General features: G+C 46.5%; 1 protein-coding gene across 11 annotated transcripts; it reads right to left on the bottom strand.

The window, feature by feature from the left end:
- Positions 1-625: 625 nt before the first annotated feature.
- Positions 626-23906, bottom strand: Rab23 (RAB23, member RAS oncogene family). Of its 11 annotated transcripts, none has more exons than NM_001109005.2 (8): positions 23671-23906; positions 22040-22132; positions 20149-20368; positions 19135-19220; positions 8237-8393; positions 6382-6464; positions 4932-5024; positions 626-4045 (listed from the first exon to the last, which is right to left on the bottom strand). In NM_001109005.2, the coding sequence occupies exons 3-8, from the start codon at positions 20301-20303 to the stop codon at positions 3906-3908; spliced, it is 714 nt and encodes a 237-aa protein (NP_001102475.1). In that variant the 5' UTR covers positions 20304-20368; positions 22040-22132; positions 23671-23906; the 3' UTR covers positions 626-3905. The 11 variants fall into 11 exon arrangements, with proteins under 11 accessions (NP_001102475.1, XP_017452053.1, XP_017452058.1 ...); XM_017596564.3 differs by having other exon boundaries at positions 20149-20375; positions 22035-22132; positions 23671-23811; XM_017596569.3 differs by having other exon boundaries at positions 22035-22132; positions 23671-23811.
- Positions 23907-24310: the final 404 nt, after the last annotated feature.

Genomic DNA, 24310 nt, shown 5'->3' with positions numbered 1-24310 from the left:
GAAAGATGGGCAACACAAGTACCCAAGTTCGCAAAATAAGGGAGAAACAGCTGCAGGTTCGGAAGCAGCAGCAACAGGGGCATGAAGGAGTTTAAACATAGCTGTTCTCTACTCATTTGCTCAGACAGGGAATGAGGTGAACTGGACAGAATGTTCTGCAGAGGATGGTGTGAGCACCAATGTACCTCTCGGCCAGCAGAGGGCACAGGGCAAGGAGGTGATGCTGGTTTGAGTGAGGTGTAAATTAGAGAGTAGCTGAGAGAGGTTTAAGTCAGAAGTTAGGATAGTGTTGGGAGACTGAAGCCTCAAAACAAGAACATGACTTTTAAAGACGAGTAGTGAAAATAAATGTTTGTAGCAAAACCATTTAAAGCGTGACTATTGGGTGACACTAAGTAACTGGTGACCAGGCCAGTACTAAAAGAAGTAGCTAGGTGGGACATATTTCTAGGATATTTTGATGTTTGAGGGAGTCACATCTGCTTATCTGTGAGTGAAAGCTCTCAGGCTGGTCAACTCTGTAGCCAAGGATGGCCTTGTGCTGCCCCAACACCTGGCTCTTTGAGCATTGCACCCCACACTGCTGGCTCACGCCACACACACCACACACACCACACACAATTGATTCTAGCTTTGAAATGCTTTATTCTTTTTGGTTATTGGAATTTATCTTTTTGGAAATTTTAATCAAGTAGTACATTTTTAAATTAACCCCAAAGGTATTAAGTACCACTCAATATGAATACATACAAGTAGTTTTCCATTCGGATTTACAAAAGCATTATTTATTAGTAACAAAAATATAGGAGGGGTTAAGTTTTTCCTTTGATTCAAAGATTTTATTTTTAAAATACCATTTTATCAACATCCTGCTATAGATATTTCAAGAGACAACAGAAAAAGTAGTAGTAACAAAAACTCTTGTGGCCAAATCATCCTCCTATCTGGGCTGGCTGCTGGGCAGACCCTGCTGGGGTTTCGTTCACCTGTGTGCAGATAACTTCATTTCTAGGACGGATTTTTAGGTTTTGTATGTGAAACTCTTAAGAGCAACATGATGTTTGTAGTAGCTGTTAGTGTGGGTAAAGTCACCTGCTCACCTAAGGCTGTGGAGGTCACAGCCCCCCACCCCCCACCCCCGCACCCCCTTATGGGCTCCCTGCATATCAGCGCTGGCTGTGACCAAGTCTCTGTGAGGTGCTCGCCTCATAGCAGTCACCAGAATCCTCGGAAGGCAAGAGACATCTCAGATTACAAGAGCACTTCAGGGTGCTACATCAGGCTAAAAGGCCAACAGCTCATCCTAATCCTCTCAAAGACCCTGGTCCCTAGTGGCAGGCACAGTGGGGCCACACCCTGAGTTCTCTGCACTGCCCGACTTCACTGGCAGGGAAGGGGTCACACATCCTCTCTGTGGTAGCGCTAGCTGTAATTTGAAATCTCCACGTGTGCTGTCACCTTGAGTGGACAAAAAGCAGCAGTTCAACCTGCTTTTATTTGCACGGCCGTATGTGGGCTGTCTTATGTACTATTTAGTTCACAGGCAGAGACTGGAAGAAACCTGAGGAACTCTTAGATACGTCAACTACTCCACAGCTACGTGCCTGACACTAAAAACGGTGACACTGCAAAACAGTTAACCAGAGCACAACTGTCCCATGGCCCCAAGTCCTGGACAGCGTTCATCGACAGGGGGCGTCTCTAGAATTTCATACTGAAGTTCTTAAGCGTTACGGTTACAGAAGAAACCCACAATGTGACCTAAAGGTCTCAGAATTGACTACAATGATAAATTAATATTACTTGTGGATGATTTTAGACCTTTTAAAGTTAGGTATAAAATACAGTAATGCAAAGTAAAAGTTCAAATGTGTAACAAACACTTCCATTAAAAAAATGGATAAAGCAAAACACATAAACTTCTGTTACAAATAGTAGGGAAGGGGTTGGGATTTAGCTCAGTGGTAGAGCGCTTGCCTAGCAGGCGCAAGGCCCTGGGTTTGGTCCTCAGCTCTGGGGTGTGGTGGGGTGAGGGGGTTGGGGAAGGGGGAAGACAAAAGAACAAATATTAAGGAAAGTGCAGCCATCAGCAGACACTTTTACAGAGACATACCACACGCCTTTCTACCATGCATTTAGTGACTATGAAGAAAGCTACAATACTCTATAAGGAATGCATTTTCTGCCAATGTCATTAAAAGTGGCAACTCATTTATTTGCCAACAAATTAGTGCAAAATCTGAAGAGTCTGTATTCAAAGAGAACAATGGTGGCTCACAGCAGCACCACTGTGGGGAACCAAGTCCCCACCTCACCCCGGCAGTGGGGGCTCTAACAGCAGAGTACACAGAGGAGCGGCCTGCGTGGCCGGCTTGGGATGTAGTGTGAAGGGCAAGCGTGGGCCACCGTGGAGCAAGGACGCCGGAACCTCTGTGCTCACACCAGGAATCGGGGCAGCATGGGGTGGTGTGTCAGGGTAACTTAAAAAAGGGACAAGAGAAATACAAGAACTATTTTATATTTTAGTTAAAAAAAAAAGGACTTTATAGCATATATTCCAAGAAAAATCACTTTCATATATTTTAAAGCCACATGAAAACCAAGACTCTGGAAACGGGTTATCGATACTTTAAAAACAAAACTACTGATGAAGAGTTTTTAGTGGAGTTCATGACATCATCTCTTTGGCAGGCAGTGTGAGTCCGACTCACATGCTTCCGACCTTCATTACACACTAGGTCACATCCTTGCAGATGCCTCTGACCGATAGGTCTTGATAAGGTGCCATGTAGACCCAAGGCCACGGAAAAACTGAAGCACTAGTGGTGAAGGCTATACCACGTGTGAGCAAAGGGCTGCCTGACGAGCTGCAAGGCTTCAGGAAATCTCTAACCTGGATCAGGGCCAAAGACCGTCACTCTGAGAAGACGGGTCCCTTCAGCTCCGAAGTTCAGAGTTTGGTCTCAAGTTAGCAGCCTGACAGAAGCTAGTGTGCGCATGCTCCACAGGTCTTCTGAGTGGCCGCAGGCTGCTGTGTGTACTGGACACAAGCTAAGCACATAACAGCATAAAGCCCACTGTGCTTACGGCGGCCCTGAGAAGACGCTGGGAGAACTCCCCTGAGGGAGAGGCCCTAACATTCAGATGTTTACATTCCCTTCACCTACACTGTCACAGGCCTCTACAAGATGCCGTAAATGCAAATTCTAATAGGAAAGCACTGTAAAAATTAGGGGTAGTGTTTGGCACACGGTACACTTTTGTAGAAATTCGTTCTGTAGAGTATGTCTGAGGGCTCATGTGAGACCAGAAACATACACAATGGTCGTCTGAGGGAGTGAATTAGAATCTGCACACCCTTTCCCAGGGCACAGACCTGCTCCAGCCAGGCGTCTGTATGCTCACCCCATAGTCCACACTTTACAGATATTGCACGAGTACCACTGACGACACGCGCTGTGCTGCTGTCTCAGGAGGCCGCGTTTCCCCTGCAGTATGTTCTTTAAGCATTCAGGTTGAACATTCCAGAAAAGCTCGACGACCAGTTTCAGAACAAGAATGCCGGCCATCTCTCCTTGGTCCATCAGGGTAAACAGTTACCAATGTAGTTAGTCATGTTGTTCTAGTGTTCAGCGTTGCAAATTCAGCAAAACCTGTTTTTGACATTTCCTATGGTGTTCCTTCAAAAACAGGAGAAGCTTCGTCTAATGTAAAAAACTAGAGTGAGTTCACAGGGCAGTAATTTCCAGCAGAGGGCTCCGTCTACATTCTGAGAAGCACGGCAGAGCAACATTACAATGTCAGCTTTCAGAGCGAGGTGCGAGGCCTGCCGACACACTCGGGACACCCCACACTCGGTGCGGTTAACTGCACGGTGCAATTCAGCTTTCTCCTCCCTAAAACAATTAGGGTACACTACAGCTGCTGAAAGGATTTCTGGTTTTCTTGGTCCTTTGTTTGTTAGGTCTAAGGTTGATGACATCTCCACCGTTAAGGGAACTTGAATTCTGACCCAAGTGACTTCCAACAGACGCATTAAAGACACCTGTATAAACGGGAAAGCACAGTGACTGGTCCACTCCAAGTCCTGTCACGGGCATAAATGGATTAGTAAAGCGGGACAGAGAATCCGGGACCTCGGGTGTTTGCGTTTCTTGTTGTACCAGAATAGAGACACCCTAAGTGTCAGTTCACCTCCCTATGACTCAGTGCGCTCTAGCTCACCGCTCCCCATCTCCAGTAACTGCATCCTGAGGCTAAAACAGCACAAGCAGATCGGTCAACAGTACAGTGACCAGAGAGTGAAAGAGGAAGCTGTTTTCACTGCACCTTGATGTGGGCTGTGCACACAACAGGTCTTTAACTCAGGGACTGCCGAGCATCAGGATACACAAAACTCGGTCGGCCATAGGCACCATGGGAAGCTGCGGCCTAACTGGTGATGAACAGTATACAGCACACAGGAACGTAGTGTCGTACTGCAATTTATCGTCCTGTTTAGGGTTCCTGAGACAAGGTCCTTCTATGTAGCTTAGTCTGACCTTGCTGTCAGTGAGTCTAAGCACGACAGACCGTGTTTAGCACCGTGAGGAAGCATAGACCCACCGGATATTCAAAGGCAGTCTGACTGCACAGCTCCTGAGGAAGGAAGGAGTATGTACAAAGTGTAGGAGTACACTCCTGACTGTGCCCTGCCTCACGTGAGCATCTGAGGCCAAGACAGCATTGAACAGCGTCACTGCTGTGTGGACTGAAAACTCAGAAGTAACAAGTCCTATTTTAACGAGAGAGCTAATCCCCACCAAGCTCAGTGACCATGATTCTAACAGGCGGAACCCAGATTTCTTAAAGAAATGAGCGTCACACACTTAAAGTACTTACAGCAACAGGAGGGCCAGCTCGACGCACGGCTGGGGTGTCCAAGCACTTACCTATCTTGTTACTGCTCGAATGTGTCTGCTCCGGCTCGTCCGCTACTTGTTGTTTGAGTTTTTGTAGGTGTTTCTCAGCCAAATATTTAAAAACTAGAAAACACACACACACACACACACACACACACACACACGCAGTGTGACTATGTAAATAGGTCTATTTTCAGATCACAATGTTTATACTCACTATTAATATTAAACTAGATTAAAAGAATATGAATTGGGGTTGGGGATTTAGCTCAGTGGTAGAGCACTTGCCTAGCAAGTACAAGGCCCTGGGTTCGGTCCCCAGCTCCGAAAAAAAAAAAAAAAAGAATATGAATTAGTTAAATTCAACTTTTAGAACTTATTTGAGCAGTACCTGAGAAGTGCAATGATATACCAGTCCCTGAAGTGTCCAGAGAGAGAGCGAGTGCAGTGTACCCTCCATACCCTCCAGCTCTGCTATCTGAGAAGCTGGAACCATGCTGAACACCCTGCCACGTTACCCTGACTCATCCTCTGTTTTAGCTCTGGAGACATGGCCTAGGCCAGCCTGAACTCCGGCCTGCACTTCCTGAGAGCTAGGAGTATGGGCACGCACCCACCACGCCTTGCTTAACCGAGTTCAGTCCCGAAAGACACATTCCCTTTCTTCAGATGAAGGAAAGTGCACAGAATAAAGACCCCGAGGACAACCCAGTTGCAATTCAAACATGAAGATTCTGGAATGAGAAAACCTCACAACTGTCTTTAATCATACTTTGTTTTGTCTTGTTCACAGGGTTTCTCTGTGTAGCCCTGGCTGTCCTGGATCTCACTCTGGAGACCAGGCTGGCTTCACCCTCAGATCCACCTGCCTCAGCCTCCCAAGTGCTGGGATTAATGGCTTGTGCCACACCACCTTCTGGCTAACCTTACTTTCTTTTTTTTTTTTTTTTTTTCTTTTCTTTTTTTCGGAGCTGGGGACCGAACCCAGGGCCTTGCGCTTGCTAGGCAAGTGCTCTACCACTGAGCTAAATCCCCAACCCCCTAACCTTACTTTCTTAAACTACAAAATGGTGAAGAAATGTTGCTGCCTGGTGGAGTTTTCTACATGGTAGAATAATACAATAATTTGGGTAACTTTTAAAAGTTATGCATGAGGAACATGTAGATTATATATGTAACATGTCCTTCAGTTAGTTATTTGCTCTGTGTGTGGCACAGGCATGTGGAGGCTGGAACACCACCAGTTGGAGCTGGTTCCCGACCTCCTCCCACTCTGGGCTGCAGGGTCGAACACCTGCTGGGCACCGTGCTGGACCACAGCTTAGCTTGAAGGGCTATGACAATAAATGTTGGCAAAAGAGGAGAAGAAGTGGCGAGTAACCACGAACATTACTGACTCATGAGGGACAGAACACTTTCAAAATTAACCACAAAGAAATGACATTTTTAAAACAATCCAAACTTCTGTTGCAGTAATTACCTTCGTTCACATTTAGATCCTCCTTCACAGACGTCCTGTAGAATCTCAGCTTTAGCCTTTTGGCCAGTCCCTCAGCTTCCTCACTGCACATCAATTAAAAAGTAAGCCAGTAAAGTTACCACCGAGAGGCTCTCCTAGGTTACTTTTCAAAGTGTCTGAGTAACACCGGAGGGGCAATGGGGGTAGTGGTGGAGGGGCAATGGGGGGTTGAAGGGGTAGTGGGGGGTGAAGGAGTGCAATGTGTTTTCCGAAGAAGCCTGACGTTGTTCCCCCTTAACTAAAATGGAAAGGCAGCTGAGTGGCCAGCACTTGAGCAGGACCATCCTGTACTGTCCTTGTGGGATATCCACCAATCATTTATAATAGTTGTGAACAAAATGTAACAAAATAATTAGACATTACTTTTCTCTACAGAATATCTTAAATTGGGTCTGGGGTCATAGCTCAGTTGGGAGAGTGCATGCATGACATCACAGGTAGACAGGCAGACAGAAGAGTCAAAGTTTCAAGGTCCTCCTCAGTTATAACTGGAGGCCACGCTAGAATACATGGGATCATGCCAAGAAGCTCCTTAACAGCATTTGAGTCAGGTCCCTGTAAGGTCCTTGTCTTCCTCTTCCTGCCAAAGCTAAAGTGAGCACATCAGTGCCCACACTGGAGATGGATCTTTATTTTCATGAAGACTATGTGACCCCCAGATTCCTGATTTGCATTTCCTGGGTAGCTCTCCCAACCCTGACACCAAGGATGGCCTATGTCCAGTAAGGTCATCAAAGTCATTATGGTTCCTCTTCAGGAAATGGCTGTCATTTTATAAGACTATGAGAATTACTAGTATCCCTTAAGAAGGCCTCCTCCGAGTTAGTGAGACACCTCAAAACAGACCCTCCCCGAGGTATACAGGACATGAATGCAGGCCCAGCAGGTCCGAGGCTGAGGCTGGATGGTCTGAGTTCACCTGGACAGGGAAGGGACTTGCAGTCAGCTTGGGCCACAGAACCAGACACACGCTCTCAACAGGCAAAGCAAGAAAGAAAAGTTAAAACTAATGCAAGTGTTCAAAAGCTAGCAAACCATTATCAATACGGAAGAATAAACATGTACAGGTAAACATCTGGATGAGTAACTGTTAAAGAGTTTGAGGGAAGACAGAGATGGCCCCATGGTTAAAAGAAAGATGGCTGGCTGCACAGCCACGAGGACTACAAGGTCAGATCCAAGCACCCAGCTAAGAAGTGGGGTGAGAGCTCATGCACGCCTTAAAGTCCACAGCTGTTGGGGTGTGGAGACAGGAAGGTCACTGGGGCTTGTTGGTTTTGGTTTCTGTTTTGTTCTTTTTAAGTCTAGCAATGATCTCCATGTTGCTGGAGAGAACCTGCCTCAAATAACAAGGCCTGCATGTGAAGCCCTACCCCACATCCCCATCTCTAACACACACTTAATCTTCTAAACCGAACAGTCTGAGTATACAAAACTTGCTTATTGTCATGCACACAGAGATCTACTTACATTAAAACACCTAGAGAACCTTTGCTCTCTTCTTTCCCTTTTTTAATTAATTTTTTTTAAGTTGGCCCTTCCTATGTAGCCCAGGCTAGCCCATAACTTGGGCAGCCCAACCTTAGCCTCTAGAGTGCTGGAATCTAGTTATGCACCATGGGGTAGGAGAAGCACATCAGCCCTACCTACTGTCTCCTGTGGCAGCAGATTTCTATGTCTACCACAGAAAGAAGAATTTCAGGACAAGTCAGTATGAGAAAAGCTTTAATACAGATTAAAGCAAGGGGAGTCGGGGATAGTCACAGAAGCCACAAAGAACAGGAAAGAGAGAGGGGAGGGAGGGTGGGCATCTTACTTTTTGATACATGAATCATCCAGAAGATCGATCTTGTTCTGTACAAGCGCGGTTGGTATATCTCCAACTTCTGCTACTACCTTTTCTCTCCAGCTGGAAATTGCTTCAAAAGACTCCCTGTCTGTGGTAGAAAACACAAGCACACAAGCCTGGGCTCCTGCAAGATCACAAAAGGAAACGTCACCAGGTTAGCAAAGCGACTGTGTACAGCGCACAGACAAAGATGATTTCCACTGGACCAATACCCAACGCAGGTTTTACCATCTGCTTAGACTTCAGCCAACGGACTTTCAAATTCAAAAGCACAGGCTGCTGTTAAGAACAAGTCGCTCAAGTGTCAAGGTTAACTTACCCTGAACAGTTGTAGTTAAACATTATAGAACATGGCTTAATTCCCACCTAAAGGCAGAGGAAAGTAGGTGAGTGGGAACGGCAGGCTTTTACTGAAGGCTTTAGAGCACAGATCTCAGGAGAGCTCAGTGTGGTTTGAGAAACAAAGGGCCAAGGCAAACACAGCCTCTCTCCAGCTATTAGGTAGGTGATAGAATGGGCAGGCACCAAGGGAATGTCAGGCCAGAGGAAGACATAATATTGATGCAAGAGCTGAGGTGACCTGGGAGTAACTAAGCAACTGGCAGACACTGGCCAGGCAGACACTGGGATAGGCCAGTCCCTGCCTGTGTCCCTCCCCTGTGGGACAGCTGCAGAGGCCCATTCTGTGCGGTCACTGACTGGCTACCACCTCTAGCAATTTCCTTGTTGTGCCTAAGGGATTTTGTTTTTATTTGTGTCTTCTTGTTTCTGCAGAGCCTTGGGTTTCTTAGGGCATTCCCAAGAGGATCTGGTAAAGCCTTGAGCCTCCCTAGGCAGCTCTACAAGGTTCTTTAAAGGGACTGGACCCAAGTTTCCGACTGTGATAATTAACTTCTATATTCAAAGTAGAAGTAGCCTTAGGCTGTTCAAAGTTTCCCCTTCCCTAACACCCTCCCCTTTCTACTGCTTCCTAGGATCACTCCCCAAATAAATCCCTGGGGCTGGAGGTGGGGCTCAAGGAGCAATTAACATAATAAAAACTATCTATAGAGCCAGAGGAGAAAACTGAAACAGATCAGAGACACCAATAATGGTGTTAAATATCACAGGGACAGGGAAAAACCTACCACCCAGGACAGGGCTACTGACTCCCACCCTCTGGAGCCGCCAACTGGCAATAGCTCATCCAGGCTGGAATCTTAACTGGCTTGATGTGGTACAGGTCTTGAGCAGACAAGCGGAGTACCACAGCCAAGCCATGCCCGGAAGTCAGGATCACACAGTTCTCTTCCCATTCTACCCCTTTAAATGCCCTCCATCTAGGGTGTCCCCTGCACTCTGACTCGGGGTGGGGTTGACACAGATGAGTCATCCGCAGCTGAGCACTCCCTCCGTTACCTCACCACTCTGCCCACTATGAATGTCTGTACTAACCAGCACCCACTGGGAACTAGCAGCTTCTGACTGTAGGTGAGAGCCACCCAAACCTGTGCATGTCAGCACAAAGCATTAGAGGGGAACTCACAACTTTACTAGCGCAGCACTGAGCAAGGCAACAGCAGGTTCCCCACCAGGACCTGGGGTCTCTCTCAGTCCTGGGCTCCCGACTACGCTTGCAGTACCAGGCATGCCAGCTCCAGACTCAGGCGGCAAGGAGTGGGTCACCCAGAACTGTCCCACACTGGCAAACGATTGTGCCAGTGAGCACATGTGGCCAGGCATGTCTGTCTGTTGTCTGGCACTGAGATCGGCGTTATTAAGGATGAAGACTTGCGTTATTAGAGGACGAAGTGATCTTTGTTAAATACTGCACTATGCAAAGGCGAGAAGATCTGGCTGCTTTGAGGACACTATGGGCCGCACAATACACGCAGATCAACTCTGAAGAACTATTATGAGTGGGAAATAACATGGCTGCCCAGATTATGAGCCTAACTTAAAACAGTTAAGTTTCCCGACAAAGAGACCTACGACCTCCCCCCATATTGGGGCAAGAGAACTTGTAAAAAGGCTGGACATTTCAAAACTGAAGGAAACTCAAGTTGATGCTCTCCCGATATGGAAAAAGGAAAGGCTTCTCGAGACCTCGAGAGAAACCCCCAGGCTGGAATAGGGCTGCTGCATGGGAATCCAGAGTTTTCCCTTTTCTCCTGTAACACCTTGGGAGAAATAGAGGTAATTGTTAACCATGAGGCAGAAAAGGCCCTGCTGGGTACCGGAGCTACCATCTGCTTCAAATCCTGCCATGTTTAAGACTCTGCTCCTCTGAGTAAAAGTAAGATCCAAGCAGTGGGGTTTTCTAACCCCTCCATTGCTGCCTCCAAGGCAAACCCCTGCTGAGTTTCAACTGGAGAAACTGTAGATGTCAACTCTTCTGCTGCTGATTTATGGCCCTGTCCGCTGTTAGGACGTGACTTTTTTTTTTTTTTTTTTTTTTTTTTTGGTTCTTTTTTTCGGAGCTGGGGACCGAACCCAGGGCCTTGCGCTCGCTAGGCAAGCGCTCTACCACTGAGCTAAATCCCCAACCCCCCCCCTTCTTTTTTTAATATTTATTTATTTTATGTATGTGAGTAAACTCTAGTTGTACACCAGAAGAGGGCATCAGATCCCATTACAGATGGTTGTGAGCCACCATGTGGCTGCGGGGAATTGAACTCAGGACCTCTAGAAGAACAGTCAGTGCTCTTAACTGCTGAGCCATCTCTCCAGCCCAGGATGTGACTTTTTAAAAACACAAAATCCAGGGCTGTAGAGATGGCTCAATGGTTAAGAGCGTTAACTGCTCTTCCAGAGGTCCTGAGTTCAATTCCCCGCAACCACATGGTGTCTCACAACCATCTGTAATGGGATCTGATGCCCTCTTTTGGTGTATCTGAAGACAGCTACAGTGTACTCATATATAATAAATGAATAAATATTTAAAAATAGACTCTACATGTAGAAACACAAAATCCTCTTCGTTCCTTTCTCTAAAAGCAAAAGATGACTTCAAGCTTGGGAGACAGCGGCCCCCATGCTCCACACTACTTATGAAGAAGCCAGAAGAACTAACTCTATAAGAGGAAGCTGACAGCCTTCTTTCACAAGTACCATGGAATCATGGACTAAAATCCTCACCAGACACAGGTAAATAAGATCAGCTGCCCCAGCTGATCCCTGACCTAACATAAATGACACACTTTGAGGGAAGACGGTCTATAGGGAATCAAACCATCCCAGAGGAATTCTGAGAGAAAGGCTTATAACTCTTGCATAGCCCTTACAGCACCACAGTACAACAAGGGAGCCAAAGGGAAAGTTGTGGGGGTCTGTGCGGGTGCAGGAGCTCCAAGCCTCAGTTAAGTCATCCCTCACCACCCATCAGCCAATGGCACCTAATACCCGCACCTTGTTGTCCAACCTTCTCTAAGCCTGCTTTGCGGTCAGACTGCTGCAGTGTCTCCTGGCATCCCTGTTTAATCAAGCAGCAGTGTTTGCCTTCACATGCGAGACTCATGTGTGAATCGTGAGGCCACAGGATACATGTCTGTCCCACACAGTTTTCTTAAATCCTTAAATCTGAGTTATAGTTTTCTTGTGAGTCTGCCCAGATGCAGTGAGTCCATGACCTACTAGAATGGCTTCTCCCTCACACAATACCTGTCTCACACACACAATCTTATGATTAGCAACTGGCTAAGACAGGCCATAAAGTATCAAAAGGTAAAATGTAATTCTGCCAACCGGAAGATGAACAACTGGGTTATACCATGACTTCTTTGGGATTCCTCATAACCCTTGAGTGTATTTCTGCTACTGTGGAAAATTTCCTACCCCTAAAACAAAAGCAAAACAAAACCCAGACAATTTCGGGGCTTACTAGGACTAACTACCTATTAATTGTTCAAGCCCATGTCAACAGGAACAATGATACTGGACCACTAGACTTGGAGAAAGGCGCAGCAAGTGAGGAAGGACTACCAACCCCACACTAGGGCACCCAACCGCAACCCTCCCTTTCCCGTTTCATGAGACACAGGGAACTGGGCATGCTGACTCAAGAGCACGGCAAGACACGGCCCCTTGGTGTGTCAATCAGCAGTCAGAGCCGGAAGCTGGAATATACGGCCTGCCTGAGGGCCATCTTAGTCACTGCTGCTCTATTAAACACAGCTAAGAAAGAGACACATGTACATACATGTGCACGCACACATGCACACACACACACACACCCATACACCCATGTACATGCACATGCACACATACATACACACATACATGTACATGTGCACACATGCATGAGGGAGCTCACCCACAGCCACATGCACGCACGCACTCATACACACGTGCACAGACACAGGTGCCTCATCACACAGAACTGCTGCTGAATTCACATCACATCCAGGATTACTGAGAGTTGCCCAAAATTTTTAAGATTCATTTTTATGTGTATTTACGCATGTCTGTATGTCCGTATGTCTGTTATGCAGGCATGTATGTACACACTATATGGATACTGATGCCCTTGAAGAGAGTGGGTGTCAATACCCTGGGACTAGATGATGATAGGTGTGAGCCTGATGCTATATCTGCTGAGCCACTTCTCCAGCCCTGAGGTGCTTAGGTTCTTGTGAAACACCTTGCTCTTGTCTCCAGACATTTCCTAGTGCACCGCACCTCTCTACCTTAGTCCCTGTGTCAGATGAACAAGGAGAAACAGGGCTACGCAAATAGACAATACAGATCTTTAGCCTAAGACAACCAACTGGAAACATCTACTAGAAAAACAGAATTATTTTACTTATGACATGAGCAAGGACATTTTCCACCAGGATATTTAATTTTTTCTACTCTTGATATAAACTGAGAGTACTCGTTGCCTGTGATTAAATCTTCTCTGACAGCTAAAGTTGTAGCCTTAACCAGAGCAGCAGGCTAACCACAAGATAAAACAGTTAAACGTTTACCCACCCTGTGGCAACACACCAGGAGTGGTTCATGATACGCTTCAGAAGCAGGACTTCCGACTATTCAAAATAGTCAAGGAATCTGTTCTAGATCCCAACCATTAGCCCAAATAGGACGTCTATAACAAACAGTGAAGTGATACTGGGCTGGTAGTGTCTGAAACCACACGCAGGAAAGAATCCATCCACTTCAAGATGACCACGCTATTCCTGAGCTCCTCCTTCAGACTCAACAGGTAGCCCCAGGACAAGAACAGAAGGGCTGCAGTCTCAGCGCCGAGTCACCTGTGCTGGGTCCTATGGGCAGGCCCACAGCAGCCTGAGTACCCATGTGCTCTTCCGGAAAACATAGCTGCTAATTCACTGGACACCAGAAAGAATGACCTCTTGGCATAAACAGTATTTTTGGAAGCTTGCCCAAACAGTAGCTCACAATATATTCCAGACAGTCTATTTGTCCCAAAGACGACGTTGCTCAACAAGACATATCTGTTTACCAGATGACCATTTGAAGCCTATCAATTAGACATTATCTGAGTGCTTCCAACACAAGGATATAAATATATCTTAGAAAAAAATCTGCGTGCTTGCCCATCTGGGTGAAGCTTTCCTTTGCTGGAAAACCACTGCCTAATGGTAGGAAAGATTCTGTCATAAGGAATTATTCCTCGGTCATTGCTGAAGAATTACGTAGTGATTATGGCACTCACTCTACTGACAAGTACTTAAGTCTGTCTGTAAAATCTGGCCTAGTATACAAATGCTCACCATACCCAGTCCTCGGACTGGTCAGGCAAACAAACAGCACCTATAAACCAACCACAAAAGTTAAGCTTTCCCCTTGGCCTGACCAAAATCTCTCTAGTTTGCTCTCCTTTGAAGATAATCTCTGGGCATCCTACAAAAGGGCACGAAAAACTACATGAGCCACCTCTGCTAACGGGGACCTTACCTTAGACATGACTGTAGTGGTCTTACAGAAATGGCAATAAAAATTTGTAATTGGTTACAAAATGCTTCCACCATGAGCTCCAAGGAGATAAAAAGCTGACTGAACTAAGATGCCAACTGTTGGGGAAGAAACTGCATCATGGACTCTACTCTGGCTCCGACGGAGGACCCTGTCAGGTCTCTGATCTGCCTCCCGGGCTACAGCATGAGCTCAGGCTCCTATGTCCACCTCAGACATGTAGCACCTCCTCCTCTCGTCACATCTGGACCCCAGAAAGGCTGGGCCCTCACCTTCTACGCCACCGTCAATTAAGGGCTTAAAACCCTATCCTGGGCCCGTTTAGAAGTTGTCTGAGAATTGTAAAATATTCTTCAGTATGTTTTCCTAGATGATAGCAAATGCCGATACGGAAGACTGAAGACGTGAATGACGTCTGCCCTCTCTAGGCGGTTTCAGTTGTGCCTGCTTCTTCCCCAGACTTCCCATCTTACTTGACCCAAGTCTTTATTTTTGAAAAGATTCAAATTTCTCATTACTCCCAGGAAAGGACTTTTAAAAATTCCAGGAAGAGCAAGCGCTATTGTAAGTCTCATACGGATGGGAACTCCTCTTTGTACACCTGTATTTTACAGCTCCAACCTCTACAGCCAAGGCACTGGAATAAATTCTCTGCATTTTCAAGTTAACTATTTGCATTGCCATCCTACCACAAGAGGATACAGCAAACTCCTAGACACAGCACTTGCTCTGCTGAGCCTACCCACGTTCTGTCGCAGCACAGCCTGCCCCATGACCAGCTCCCAGTCAATGTGGCCTAGATACCTTACAGTATTGTACCTCACAAAACCTACCAATCACGTGATCTCTGATCCATAGGGACTAATGTGGTGGCTTCAAATTCCAGACGACATTCCCAGCACCTACATGGTGGCTCCTAACGCATGGAACTCCAGTTCAAGGGCATCCTTGATGCCCCCTACTGGCTTTCAGGAGCGCTGCATACATGTGGTGCACATACAGATATCCAGGCAAACGCTTGAACACATAAAGTAAAAATGAATTTAAAAAGGCAGAGGAGAAAAGATGGGGAACTCTTGGAAAGGAAAGTGACATATTTCAGGAGTGGTCTAAAAATACCAGACAACTTTCCAGGGCTGATTCAAAGACAGAGGTGGGAAGAAATGTGTCCTTCTGCACAGCACAGACTGTTAACAATGTCAACACAGATGGAATCTGTCTTGGTTATGGGGAAATGGTCAAACTTCTTAATGGTCAATGGAGATTTTATGGAAAATAATGGAGTCTGTAAGAGTCCATGTTCCCTGATTAAATGAATCTTCAAGGTAACTCACTGTGCAATTAGCTAGGTTTAGAAAAATACTAAGTAAAACTCACATCCTGCCAACAGGAAATGAGTGACCAATACTACAAAATCACTCCTAGTGCAGTCCCACTTCCCGCCGTGTACAGTGAGAAGTAAGATCCTGGTAAGCTTGTTTCTCACTGGAGTGGCCTCTTGTTCCTACCCTTAAGAGAAACACCTGGTACAAGGGGAAAGGACAATACTGCTGAGAAGAACTAGAAAGACACTGTTGTTATCTGATCTCTCCTGTAATGTAACTTCCTCTTTAATTTCCCCAAACTAGCCCTGGTTCAAAGCAAGATAATAGGACAAATCGGGTTATTACCCACAAGTGAGAGTTAACAGCTTAGATACCGCAGACCAATCTCTTCTAAAATTAGAGCTAGCCACTCCACATGAGGAGCTACAGAGTCGGACTGGATAGAAGACTGGAGTTAAAGGAGAGTGAATCATTTCAAGTGCTCCAAACATCAAACAGAATGTCCCAGGAGGCACCAGGGAATCTGTAGACACAGGGACACGTACGTAGACTTTTTGGTTTGTTAGGATCCCTGCTTTGCTCTCTTCACATCACGAGGCCCGGTTGATGACTATGATGCTCCTATTATACATCACACACAATAATACTACGTCAGATTCAGAGAACACAGCCCCGCAGCCCCCTCAAAAAACAAACACGCAGCTCAGGTCATGTAGGTTAACAGACTTTATATGATCAGGAATTTTTCCCTTTATGACTTTGCCTGGCATTCCTTTCTCTTTCTCTCTTTTTTCTTTTCTGTTTGTTGTTTGGGACAGGGTCTCTCTACATAGCCCTGGCTGTCCTGGAACTCACTATGTAGACCACACCGGCCTTGAACTCACAGGATCCATCTGCTTCTGCCTCCAGAGTGCTAGGCCTAAAGCACCATACTTGCCTTTCTCTCTCTCACTCTCTCTCTTTTTTTTTTCTTTTTTCTTTATTTTGGAGCTGGGGACTGAACCCAGGGCCTTGCACTTGCTAGGCAAGCACTCTACCACTGAGCTAAATCCCCAACCCCACTTGCCTTTCTCTTAAAGACTGCTCTTCACCCTGCTTAGCCTCATGTTGCTCAGATGCTAGGAAAAGAGCATTCCAGTGATGGGGACTAAGTACTCAATCAAGTACTTCACACTCACCATGTACACACCAGTGATGGGGGACTAAGTACTCAATAAAGTACTTCACACTCACCATGTACACACCAGTGATGAGGGACTAAGTACTCAATAAAGTACTTCACACTCACCATGTACACACCAGTGATGGGGGACTAAGTACTCAGTCAAGTACTTCACACTCACCATGTACACACCAGTGATGGGGGACTAAGTACTCAATCAAGTACTTCACACTCACCATATACACACCAGTGATGGGGGACTAAGTATTCAAGTATTTCACACTCACCATGTACACACCAGTGATGGGGGACTAACTACTCAGTCAAGTACTTCACACTCACCATGTACACACCAGTGATGGGGGACTAAGTACTCAATAAAGTACTTCATACTCACCATGTACACACCAGTGATGGGGGACTAAGTACTCAATCAAGTACTTCACACTCACCATGTACACACCAGTGATGGGGGACTAAGTACTCAATAAAGTACTTCACACTCACCATGTACACACCAGTGATGGGGGACTAGGTACTCAATAAAGTACTTCACACTCACCATGTACACACCAGTGATGGGGGACTAAGTACTCAGTCAAGTACTTCACACTCACCATGTACACACCAGTGATGGGGGACTAAGTACTCAATAAAGTACTTCACACCATGTACACACCAGTGATGGGGGACTAAATACTTAATAAAAGACTTGATACTCCGCCATATACACAGTAGAGGGGAAAAACTACACTGGGCATATCATCCAGGGAAGACATCATTTTTCACAGAAACAGGGTCTTTCTGTCTCTCTGTAACCCTGGCTAGCCTAAAATTCACTATGTGGACCACGCTGGCCTCAAACTCATAGATGTCCACCTGCCTCTATCTCTGGGGTGTTGGGATTAAAGGCATAAACCACATCCAGCTGCAATCCTACAAATTGATAGCTAAAGGCAATACCACTTCCAGACTTCTCTATTAACCAAATTAATACACCTTGTTTGTGCCTTAAGCTGAGCTGAAGGTGTTCTTCTGTTTTCAGTTATTTTACGGAACCCCGAAGAAACCATATAGGGAGACCGAGCACCTCTCAAATGTAAGAGACTTGCTGGGGCTGGGGATTTAGCTCAGTGGTAGAGCGCTTACCTTGGAAGCGCAAGGCCCTGGGTTCGGTCCCCAGCTCCGGAAAAAAAAAAAACCAAAAAAAAAAAAAAAAAAAAAAAAAGAGACTTGCTACCGTCTCCCCCCCACTCAGACTGTGTGCTGAGAGGAGCACACACGGGAGGAGCCAACAGTGCTCTGCTCTTCTGTCCCCCTGACCTACCTGGATAGGAGTTAGTTACTTCACTGTGGGGAGCTGTTCACAGGCAGCTCTTTATACACTTAAGGCCATTTTCAGTTAAAGGACAGACTTACAGAAATCAAAGCCATTTAAAGTCTTTTTAGTCCAAAGAAACAAAGTATTTACACATCGTGTTTACAATGCAAGTCACAACACTAGGGTCATTTTGTAGTTCTGGAGAAGAACAGAGTTTACAGAGAATGGTGTGATCTGGGACTCTCTAAAAGTTACTGGAGTAGCCAGTGGTACAGGTTGTAACCCCTACCCAGGAGGCTGCTTCAGGAGACTCAGGAGCATGTGCCTCGCCCAGGCTTCAATCCTTAGCAGCACCAAAGCATAAAAACAAAAACGAAACTCAATCATGGAGAAGAAAAAAAACCTGATGCCAATGTCGTTTTGAAGGAGGTACAAAAAGAAACACTTGGGCTCTTGTTCCTGCGGGGTCGGAGCGGTGGCCTTCCCTTCCAGTGCTCAACAATAATAAACACTTTGCACTCGGAAAAAAAAAAAAAGAAACGCTTGGGCCAGTTTCTGGCTGATCTGTCTCCATGGCCTTTGGGCATCATGTGACTTTAGGATGGGACAAACTGTCTACAGTACAAAGCTTTAGTTCTTTAAAAAATCTTTAGGATACTGAACCAGGATCTTTAAAAATTCCCTAAAAGTAACTTTTCTTCTTTCTTTCTTCCTTTTCCTTCCTTTCTCCCTTCCTCCCTCCCTCCCTCTCAGAGACCAGGCCAGCCTCAAACTTGCCGTGATCCTCTGCCTCCACCTCCCTAGCACTGAGATGACGGTTGGTGCCACCACACCCAGCTAGCACTGCTTTTGTTATCACTGTTCTCATTTTCTGGTTCTGGGGATTGAACTCAGGGCTCTAGTCATGTTAGGCAAGAGAAAGGGCATTCTCCATGGTCTGTGCTTTAGTTCGGGCTCTGGGTCCCGCCCTGACTGCCCTCTGTGATGGAGAGTGTGACCTGGACACTGTAGGGTGACATAAACCCTCTCTTCCTAAACTTACTTTTTTGGTCACGGCAGTTTATCAGGCCAACAGAAACCCTAAGTAAGACACAAAACGCACTGTTTCTTTATCTAGCCAAAAGAAAGTTTCCGGTTTTACCTCGATAGTAGGCCTTCGTTATCGCATCAAACTCCTCTTGACCTGCAGTGTCCCACAGCATTAGCCTCACGTCTTCATCATTAACTCTGAAACAAGAGATTGAATTTATTCTATGCAAAAGGAGAGCATTTATGCACATTTTTATTTTCAAATCAAAGCTGTCTCGTTGACTTCTCAGAGTGAAATGATTCTGAATGACGTTCCCAGCCGTGAAAGCTGAGCTACACCACTTCTCTATCAGACAGTTTTTCCACAATGAGTCGTGGGAGATCACTGCAGGCTCTGGGATCAGCAGGATGGGAAAGCGAAAGCCATGGGTCAGACCATCTCCTCCTCTTACTACACCGTTCCAAATGGGTCTGCGTCCTAGCAATGGGGTGAGAATTGGGAAAGCAGCTGCCTGCCTGGTGAACCTCTACACTGAAGGACAGACAGACAAACTGTTGTAGCGTAGTTGATTCTCACTACAGTAGCTATGGTCTCTATCCCTGTGTGGTGCTGGAGATCAAACCCAGGTCCCTTTGCATGCTAGTCACGTGCTTTACCGCTGAGGTACACCCTCTGCTCTCAAATGTTATGTGAATATGAGATTGGCAAATACAGTACTATCCTATTCCTGGGCCAGCATGCGCGATGAACATGGCGATCCCAGCCCTGGACCCTGAGGCACGATAGCCTCAATCTGTGCCACACCATAAGGTACTGTTTCAACACAGCTTGAGGCCAGCTCTGGCAACAAAAGGACTGTCTCAAAAACATAAACATGGGGTCAGGGGTACTGACACCTGGGAGAAGGACAAGCAAGAGGACTGGAGTTTGGGGTCATCCTTGGTTAAGCAAGGTCAAGGCCAGTACGGACAAGGTAGGGCCTCATTTAAAAAAACTCAACATAACCGAAGTGTTAACTGCTCCACACACTGCTGCCACTTGCTGCTTGGCATGGCTGTTCTCTTTCCAGTCAAGGCTCAGACACTTTTCAAATCAGAACCAAGGGATAAAGCGCTGGGTACGTACTGAATCTGCCGCTCCAAAAAGTCAACGCCGATGGTTTTCTTGTAGTCTTTTGTAAAAATGCCTTTGCAGTAGCGCTGAATCATGCTTGACTTCCCAACAGCCCCATTCCCTACCACCACCATCTTGATGGCCACTTCCATGTCTTCCTCCAGCATTTTTGAAACAGGAACGGTTTCTGGACCAGCTCTAACTCCAGGAGGTCAGACCCTCTCCCTCAGACCTGCAATCTAAAACAAAACTGCTTTTATCAAGAAACAATCACATGGCCGGCGTTACAATAATCTGTGACTGAGGCTCCCAGACCACCTTCTCCCTTGCTAACCTTTGAAAGCTAAAGATTTACCGGCACAATTCTGCCACAGAGACAAAATCTTGTCGTTGGGGTTGAAGAACTAATTGTATTACTTAGCTTCTCCAAGATCCAGTTTCCTGGCAATAATACCCACCTCGCAGGGTTGCTGACCAAGGATACACTACAAACGTTAGCTATGCGCAAGTCATACATGCAAACATTCATTTTAAGTAACACAGTGAATCCCACACTGGGTAGTAACAAATGCATTTACAGACACGAAACCGGAGAAAACTGCTTTCCGACCTTAGAGATACTTTGTTTTTAAGCACCCGAAGACAGGTCTTGTGTAATAATGTATGGTCATGCATCAGGTTGAGCTCTTGGTTTACTGTTCCAGTGTGCACACTACAGTGAAAGCTGCACAAATTACCTAATGCAACAAACTCTTTGGTTTGAGGCCAGTCGAGGTTTATCAGCCAATCAATGTAACGGAATATGCATGTTTTATACTAAAAAGAATAGAAAGTCAATTTCCTCATTCTTAAAATGACCAGCCTACTTGGCTTTTCTAGATCCAGTAAAATCCACTACACAGACTGTACCTGAAATGCAAGAACTCTCCTAAGCCTTCAGAGTTGCCCTAGGTCCTTCGGAAACTTGCATGGTCCTAAGAATGTTCTAGAAGCACTTGTTAAAGCGGGCCTGCTGAAAAGATCTAACCATACATGATTGGACACTTCAAAGCAGTACCTTTTGAATCTAGTTTTGAAGAGAGGCACAAGCTGGGCCTGCCGGTGCACACCTGCAATCCCAGCACTGAGAGGCAGAGGATGGAGGATCACTGTAACTTTAAAGTTGGCCTGGTCTACAGTGAGATCAAGTCTACAAATCAAACAAGAGAAGCCAAGAAGCGTCAAAGGGTGAGGCTTAGCCTTCCCTTCAGAAAGATGCCTGTGCTGCTACCTTTAGGATCTACTGCAGGATCCACACTTGCCTAAGAACATTGGAGGACAGGATAACTAGCCTGAGGAGAGTGGGGTTCTCCTTTGCACTGGGCTCTCCACCAGAGCAGGTGCGGGCAGGAGCTCCTTCCTCGAAACTTTCCTTTCAGCGGTGTCAAAGGGCATTGCAGTCCTAAGGCTCTTCAGCGGTCACAGGAACTTCCCCCATAAGCCTCTTGTGCTACCAATTCTACCTCGGCATTTGTTTTCTTACCAGTCCAAATGGACACTCTCCTCCATGAGATTGTATATTCTGGTAAATGCTAGAACCATGAGCTTATGCTAGACACTCTGCACTGTGGCAAATGCTGGAACCCAGGAGAACTTCAAAGAACCTGGATCCGGTGCTCAGAGACTATGATTTCAATGCTCTAGGATGAAACTAAGACTTCAACTACCAGCCTCTTACTTCCCTGAAGCTCAGGAGCTAATCTAAATCTAGCAGGTGTGGTGGTGAACCCTGTCCGTTACTGCGGGCCTCCCACGGCGGACTGAGGTTGGAGAGCAACTGGGAGTTTCAGACCCGTGATGGCTACATGGTAAAATATTACCCCAGAAAACAAAAACAGTAACAACACAAATCTACAGACCTTACCAAGATCTGACCGTGTTCATCCAGCTTGTGGGCTCACACTGGCTCAGTTCTGGGAAGTCAACTTCCTCTTCTCTATCTAAACAATTCTTCGCCCTAGAAGTAAAGTTAAAAAAAAAAAAAAGAAAACACCAAACACCTCAATAATAACACCACCAACAAAATAAGCCGTCTCCCCCTGCCCTATTACAACTCTATTCGTAATCACGTAAAACTGAAAAGTACCCAAATGTCTTCTGTGGGCGGATAATATAACTGGATATGTTTAACACATCTACCTAATTAAATACTTAGCACTAAAAGGAAGGAGGGGATTATCTGTACAAGAAACTGTGGGGAACAGAAGTGGCTCAACTGGTACCTTGTTTGCCTAGCTCCACAAGGCCCTGGATGCTGTGCCTAGCCGTGCACACACACCTGGCATGAGAGCAGATGTCTGTCATCCCAGCACTTGGGAGGTGGAGGCAGAAGAAGGTCATGATTATCCTTAGGTACTGGAGCAAGTCTGATGCTAGTGTGGACCACCTGAGATCTTGTCTCAAAAAAAAAAATCTAAAGAAATCCTGCAGAATAGCCAACGGGTTGCATCTTGAATCCCAAAGGCGCTTATGTATGGTCACTGAAGGCGGTTATCAACATTTCAAACTGTTATACTTAACTGACATTCTGAAAACATTCAGTGATTTCTAGGAATCAGGAATTAAGAGCTAAGATATGAAGAGACAACAGGAGGTAGTAGGGCTGGTTTCAAATCCTGACATATCTCCATGGCTACATGAATCTAAATCTCTCCAATGGTTTTTTTTTTTTTTACCATAGGAAGTTAAAAAATAATATTTAAACAAAGACGTGAAAGCATATCGTGGCTCTGGGGATTTCTGTTAAGATTCTCAGAAACCGGGGTTGGGGATTTAGCTCAGTGGTAGGGCGCTTGCCTAGCAAGCACAAGGCCCTGGGTTCGGTCCCTAGCTCCGAAAAAAAAAAAAAAGAAAAGAAAAAAAAAAAAAGATTCTCAGAAACCAGAGTTAAAAACACTGCAGCCCAGCACTCAGGAGGAAGAGGCAAGTGGATCTGAGTTTGAGGCCAGCCGGTCTACACAAGTTCCAAGCCAGCCAAGACATCACAAATCACACCCGCATTTAAGAAAAAAGAAAAAAAAAAAAAAAAAGCAAACCCCAATTACCTTCTTAGAAAAGCACGGTTCTGAGAACAATTAAAAACTGATAGTAATTATCAATTTCCTCCCCTCTCTATTTCAAATCCCTTGGCAACCAATGCAGTCTCTCGCGTTGGCAAAGGAAAGGATGGGTCAACTTGCTAAAGAAAGGTTTGCCGGGTTAGGTTTTGCCATCCTACAACAGCCGGCCCGTTACAGAAGGCACAGGATCGTCCCAGCCGGAGTCGCGCAGCCCTGTGCGCCCCGCACCGCGCCCGCATCGAGTTCTCCCACTCTCCGGTTCCCGCTCCAGGGAAGCCGCGGCGGCTGGTGTGCGAGCCGCGGCCCGGGTCGTCAGCGCGGAACGGTCCCCACGAGGACGCGGGAGCAGAGCGCCGCCCGCAGCCGCTGTCCCCGCCCACAGCGACATCCCGGCGGCACCGCAGCCCCGAGCCGAGGCCGCGCAGGCCGCACTCACCTCTGCCCACAGCCCGGAACCCTCAGAGCGGAGCCCGCAACCCGGAACGCACAACCGCAGCACCCAGCCCGGAATGCACAGCCCGCAGCACCGAGCCCGGAACGCACAGCCCGCAGCACTGAGCCCGGTTCCTCCCCGCAGACGCCTCGCACCCGCTCCGCTCTTTCAGAACGATTAAGAGTCTCTAGCGAACTTTATTAGTATCCGGGTTCACGGAGCCACTCGTCGCCGACGCCGGTAGGGATGGAGGGCGCGCCCGACTCCCGCCCGCCGCGCTGAGGAGCATGCGCCACCTCGTCTGCGCATGCTCAACACCGGCCCCGCCCTGCACTGGCAAGGAAGGCACGGGCTGGGTTTCGGAGCCTCAGGCCTTGGTACCCAAGGAGACCAAGGTGAGCAGGATGTGCAAACCTACTGAAGGCGCACCTTGTTTCCCCTATCCAGGGGCCTCAGAAGTCTGTCACCACCTGAGACGCACGTGGTAGCATCGAAGTGATAAGACTGTGCAAAAAAAGTGTTGAGTGAAGACACTTTGTAGGGTGTGACTGGACAAAATAGAAGAGTGTGATGGTTAATAATTCAAAGAACCAACCTACAAATATGAAAAGATCCTGCAAAAAAAAAAAAAAAACAAATTGAT

This window comes from Rattus norvegicus, chromosome 9 (genome assembly GCF_036323735.1).
Source record: "Rattus norvegicus strain BN/NHsdMcwi chromosome 9, GRCr8, whole genome shotgun sequence".
Lineage (NCBI taxonomy): Eukaryota > Metazoa > Chordata > Mammalia > Rodentia > Muridae > Rattus > Rattus norvegicus.
Note: the sequence above shows the minus strand (reverse complement) of the source record. Positions and strands in the feature narration are given on the sequence as shown.

Excerpts from the sequence above, each read along its gene's own strand:
- Rab23 (NM_001109005.2), bottom strand. The coding sequence starts at position 20,303 with ATGCTGGAGGAAGACATGGAAGTGGCCATCAAGATGGTGGTGGTAGGG. Across the intron at positions 8,394-19,134 it reads AACGAAGGCCTACTATCGAG|GAGCCCAGGCTTGTGTGCTT; the intron begins GTAAAACCGGAA and ends GTGATCTTGCAG. Across the intron at positions 4,046-4,931 it reads TTCGAGCAGTAACAAGATAG|GTGTCTTTAATGCGTCTGTT; the intron begins GTAAGTGCTTGG and ends CCGTTTATACAG.